This window comes from Sinocyclocheilus anshuiensis, unplaced genomic scaffold (assembly GCF_001515605.1).
Source record: "Sinocyclocheilus anshuiensis isolate Anshui unplaced genomic scaffold, SAMN03320099.WGS_v1.1 scaffold1185, whole genome shotgun sequence".
Taxonomy (NCBI): Eukaryota; Metazoa; Chordata; class Actinopteri; order Cypriniformes; family Cyprinidae; genus Sinocyclocheilus; species Sinocyclocheilus anshuiensis.
In genome coordinates, this window is record NW_015548278.1 from 251,675 (window position 1) to 257,880 (window position 6,206).

Sequence of the window (6,206 nt, forward strand, 5' to 3'; positions counted from 1 at the left end):
AAAAAAAAATGTCTTCCTCATCTTGATTTGTTTCGGACATGTCTCACTCTGTATTTTCTCACTAATCCATATAAAGTAAGCAGTCATGCCAACATATATGTTCATGCCAGCAAATATACATAAATATACTGTATAATCTGTACAGTGGTGTAAACAGTATTGCAAATTCTACCAGTGCATTGTTCATATAAGCCAGTATTGTTGCTGTACTGCGGAGACCAACTGCTTCAAGTATTACAACGAATGTTAAAAATTGTTTAGTTATTTGACAACAATTCGCATCTGAACAATGACACTTGAACCTAACAACAATTGCGAACTACAAACTTTGCAGGCTCTCTTAAATCAATTTGGATTGAGCTCCAACATAATTACGCCTCTATAAATCCTCAAAATCATGTTCATCAGTCTGCATCAGCACTCACTAGGAGCAAAGCACCAGAAAATTCCATGTCAATTAAAAAAAATACATAAATAAAAGGCACTTCAAGCTCATCAAGAGCAGCATTTCAGCCTGCTGAAGAGGGGCAAGTATCAGCTCTAATAACCACCCACAGACCCTTAGCAAGAAATCCAAGCCTTTCCAAGCCTCTGATGATGGACAGACTCCTGTGCTGAATCCTGGATGAATGGTGGGGCTTCTTGGCCACCTCCACAAAGTGATGGGAGCAGTCTGAGAGGGATCTGTGTGTAACTTTTCTATTCTTTCACATAAGCAGGATATTTAGGGGTCTATTAACAATCTGACTACAAACATATTTTAGGAAAGTATTTTTCATGGACCATCTGTTGCTTCTATGGACACTCCATAGGGCCTTTGACAATCTTAAGTGGGTTTTCAAATTGTAAGAAGTGTATGTTATGTATGAGACGGTTTCCTTACAGGCCTCTTACAACTTGAATATTTTCAGAATTACTTAAAATGCATTGAGCTTTTTACACTTATCAGTCTTGACTTATAGTTAAGAGTTTTGTACTGCACCCTCTGATTCAATTAAGACCATCAGTCAAACATTTTTTGATTCAAATCAAAGTTTGTTATATTCCAATTCATCTGGGAGCGAACTGGTTTGGTTCACAGTTTAAAATCCCTATGGAGAAAATACATGTGGAAAAATACAAAACTTCTATAGTCAAGATGAACATCTATTCCACAACTCACTCACGCAGCTCAGTCTTTAAGGAGAAGTGCATCAAAACCTAGCACAGCATGCACATAAGGAATAATTAAACTAAAGTGTTTTGGAGGTAATGAATTCATCATGGTGATTAAATCAAGCTCCAGCATTATTCCAGAGGGAATATACAGTATGCTGGTGAGATGAAAACCAACACACTCTTCAATCCCACAGACCAAAAACACACCAAAAAGAAAGAGGTGTGTGTGTGTGTTGTGCGTTACAGACTCAAAGTGGAAATGAAAGCACTGTGTCACTGTACTCACAGCAGGCCAGCATCACTGTCACAATGCTGTTTGTAGTCCATACACAAATTCAAGCTTACCTTGCACCTCCAGCCGTTGGTGGGTATTGTGTCCATGATGGGCTGCAGGCAGAAGGTATGATAGCCTTTATCACACATGTCACACACCAGCATCTTGCTGTCATCCCCTGGGTTCCTACAAACCAGACGGGGAGAGAAAAAAAAAAGATGAAAGATACTACAGAAGTCCTAAGAGGCAGGGGCGGACTGGCCATCGGCCTGGCTGGTTCATCATCAAAGAAAAAGTGTCAGATTAAGTGACGTTGATGGCTGACAAAAGGGGGCGCTAAGGCAATCTATTTTTGCTTATAAGAAACCGAAACTGACGCGAAGGAGAGTGGGCTCGTGATGGCAAGCAAAAGACGTGAAGATAAAGGTGGTTGGGAGAAGCGAAAATGAAAAAAAAGCGAACAGTTACATCGGGTTACCTTTGCCCACCTCTCTCACTATAGAGAATAGTAAAATCCCAGGTTTGAGCGTCCACTGCTATTTATCACTCCGCATTGTCTGGCATGAATATTCCATTAATTCATAAAGAGACAGCAGCAATTCTACAACGGATTACATTTGAGAGCTATTGAGTTAGAAAATAGAGTAAAAGAAGTAGCCACTAAGGTGATTAGTCTGATTAACATGACACACACACACAGACATGAAATCAAATAAAAATCAAATCAAATTGAAGAATTCTGTTGTTTCAGGTTTCTAGATTCTAGATTTATGTTTATCATTGTCATAGTATACATTTTGCATTCTGCTCTTTTTATGTAGATTTCAAGTATTTTAGTTCATACAATAATACATTTATTTCAAACCTCTGTTGAAAAAAAAAAAAAATAGAAAGCATCACATAATTTGTAATGGTTTTACTGGTTATAATGAAAATTGTATTGGTTTAAATGGAAACTGTAATGGTGCCTGTTGGTCTCTACTAGTAATTGGCCACCTTCTAGTCATGGCTTTTGTTAAAGCCACTAAATCCTAATGTAATATGTCCCAAAACACACTACAGGAAACCATTTTTTAATGGTTTTAATGGTTAAAAGCTGATGGTTTGTAATGGTATTTGTAGTGAAAATCATTAGAATGATGGTTTCTATTGTTTTTGTCAGCAGGGTCACCATGGGTTTTGTGATGTTATTTGCCATAAATACGATAGGATTGCTGTAATATTGTGAGGTAGTTAGTGGCTGTTTGTAGTTGTGGTGAGCCTACTTGGCAGAAAATCCAGGGCCGCTTTTTACTCCCAGTCTGTCCCTGCTAAGAGGCCATGGATTATGATGATTTTTCTTTCTTGTTTCCTCATGATCACGACTTAATTATCTTGTGATCTCGACATAAAAAAGATTCTCGTGATTTCGTGATCTCGAAATAACAAAAGTTGTTTTTTCGTTATCACGACTTGTTTTTTGTGATCTCGACATAACAAAAGTTGTTTTCTCGTTATCACGACTTAATTTTCTCATGATCTCAACATAACAAAGGTTTTCTCTACGTTACACAACTACGCCAACACGTGGCAGTACAGAACTGAATATAACTGATGGGGTGTTGTATACTGTATACTTGTGCACTATTCTATGACGTTTTTTAGTATGAATAGAGCAAGTGTGTTCACACTGAAAATTCCAAAAAGAAAAAGTGCACTTTAACCCTTGTGTTGTGTTCAGAACCCTATCACACTTACGAGGTTACAGAGCAAAAAGGGTACTCCCTCAAAAAATTGCTTATAAATCACTCATTATGCTATATTATCACCAAAGATTGGATTCAATCTTTTTGTCAACTTCTTTTCTTTCATTTAGGACTGGTTTTGTTTTATCACTCCGCATTGTCTGGCATGAATATTCCATTAATTCATAAAGAGACAGCAGCAATTCTACAACGGATTACATTTGAGAGCTATTGAGTTAGAAAATAGAGTAAAAGAAGTAGCCACTAAGGTGATTAGTCTGATTAACATGACACACACACACACACACACACACACACACAGAGACAGAGACATGAATACTCAAATTGAAGAAATCTGTTGTTTCAGGTTTCTAGACTCTAGGTCTATGTTTATCATTAGTGTCATATTATACATTTTGCGTTCTGCTCTTTCACATAATTTGTAATGGTTTTACTGGTTATAATGAAAATTGTATTGGTTTAAATGGAAACTGTAATGGTGCCTGTTGGTCTCTACTAGTAATTGGCCACCTTCTAGTCATGGCTTTTGTTAAAGCCACTAAATCCTAATGTAATATGTCCCAAAACACACTACAGGAAACCATTTTTTAATGGTTTTAATGGTTAAAAGCTGATGGTTTGTAATGGTATTTGTAGTGAAAATCATTAGAATGATGGTTTCTATTGTTTTTGTCAGCAGGGTCACCATGGGTTTTGTGATGTTATTTGCCATAAATACGATAGGATTGCTGTAATATTGTGAGGTAGTTAGTGGCTGTTTGTAGTTGTGGTGAGCCTACTTGGCAGAAAATCCAGGGCCGCTTTTTACTCCCAGTCTGTCCCTGCTAAGAGGCCATGGATTATGATGATTTTTCTTTCTTGTTTCCTCATGATCACGACTTAATTATCTTGTGATCTCGACATAAAAAAGATTCTCGTGATTTCGTGATCTCGAAATAACAAAAGTTGTTTTTTCGTTATCACGACTTGTTTTTTGTGATCTCGACATAACAAAAGTTGTTTTCTCGTTATCACGACTTGTTTTTTGTGATCTCGCCATAATGTTTTCTCGTTATCACAACTTATTTTTTGTGATCTCGACATAAAAGTTGTTTTCTCGTTATCACAACTTATTTTTTGTGATCTCGACATAAAAGTTGTTTTCTCGTTATCACAACTTATTTTTTGTGATCTCGACATAACAAAAGTTGTTTTTTTACAATGGTTTTTTGATTTTTAAAACACAATGCATCGTGAGTCTACTGTTGCTATAGTAACGAACACAACTTTGCCGTGCATCTGATCGACAGATAAACCATGTGCTACTTGTAGGTTGTGGACAGGCTATTTCAGCAAATTTTGCTTCGCTTCGTAATAATGTCTACAATAAATAAATATATATAGGATACTCAATCACTGTTGATTTTTTTTTCCAGAGACCGTACGCTAAACATTTTGTTTGTGTAATTAATGTTTAAATGGTCTAACATCAGAGCATTCAACTCCGCAAGCGCAGGTGGATTCAACTCACTTTATTTTCCTCATTTGTTTGAAATAAAATTATGTAGCATTTATTTCTGATTTTTATTAGGCTAGTCATGTAGGATAGGCTGTGACTGATACCATGTGCGTTACAAGCTTGGGATGCTGTCTGAGAAGAGTGTTTAATTTTGAGTGTGTATAAAAGTACAAAAATACAAAAGATTGCAACACACTGTCTATCATCACTGAATTCAATTCCACACATTTTTACATATATAAATCACTTTTCTTATCAATCTACAGTACATTTAATGATTAACAATAAAGATTAAAAATAAGATGTACATTACAAATATGTCATTAAAGCGTGTCCTAGATAAACACATCATAATCCCCGCTTATTAACTAACAATCATGTACTTCAAAGATGCACAAATAAAGATACAGGTGCAAACTAGGGATGTTCATTTTAACCGGTTAACCATTAACCGACCGTAAGAATTTTGACCGATTAATACAATCAGTTAAACGGTTTAAAAAGTCATTTATTTATTTTTTTCAGTAATTTATCAAAATATTTAAAAAGGTTTGCTGCATGGTTAAAATATGCTACGCGCGTATAAATTTTTTTTGTTTTTTAGAGAAAAAAAAACAAGTCGCGTATAAGTCACATTTTATTATTTCATTCAGAAATAGGCCTAATGCCGACGCGAAATGTTTACAAACATTATAATAAATACTGTAAACATAGCTAGGCTGTTTTAGTTCCCCTCACTCCACAACAAATCCTTTCAATTAACAGTATTTAGAAAAGAACAAGAATTAAAAATATTAGAAGCTAGGCTATAGCAATATAAACGACAAGCCAAAACAAATTAATTTAGGCTAAAACGAAACTGAAACCAACGTTGGGTCTCTCATTCGACACAAAATCAAATGTTTCCGTATCCGCGATGTATTTGAATGCCAACTTATTATTTATTATGTAGTCTACTTCACTCGCGTTCCAATATCCACGTAAAACAAAATGTTTTGCATAACATCACGGGGGCACGGTGATAACACTTAACGGCACAGATTTTACTACATATTTTTTACTACACATTTTTTTTTCTATATGTTTCACTGACTGTATTTTATTATGATAATGAACAGTCTTCATTGTCAAGGTAGCAAAGCTTAACTGTGTGCACGCATGCGGCGCCGGCACAATCACTTGAATTTTTTCCTTCTAATAGTGGAAGAAACTACTCCTTTTAGTCATAAAGATAATCAGAAATGTAAAAGGTTTGCCCTTTATTTGTGTACATTCACAATAAAAACAAATTTTTGTGCTCTTGTAAAATAAGCCTAAAAAAATAGGATGCCGCTTTCTACCGTCTGTTTCCTTTCACGCAGCACAACAATGAACCAAAACTCTGCATACTACTTGTTGCAGTTTTTCTTTCATTTTCTTAATCTATTATTTAAGTAAAATATATTTCTCGTATTGGCCTATTTATCTATTTATTCGTTATATATATATATATATATATATATACACACACATATATATATATACATATATA

General features: G+C 35.3%; 1 protein-coding gene across 8 annotated transcripts in view; it reads right to left on the reverse strand.

Moving 5' to 3' along the window:
• LOC107655805 (histone-lysine N-methyltransferase 2C-like) overlaps window positions 1-6,206 on the reverse strand; it is a 181,720-nt gene that overhangs the window by 72,217 nt on the left and 103,297 nt on the right. For all 8 annotated transcript variants that reach the window (XM_016443383.1, XM_016443388.1, XM_016443389.1 and 5 more), the window contains exon 10: window positions 1,504-1,618. In XM_016443383.1, coding sequence (XP_016298869.1) covers window positions 1,504-1,618 — 115 coding nt within the window. The remainder of the gene's footprint in view (window positions 1-1,503; window positions 1,619-6,206) is intronic.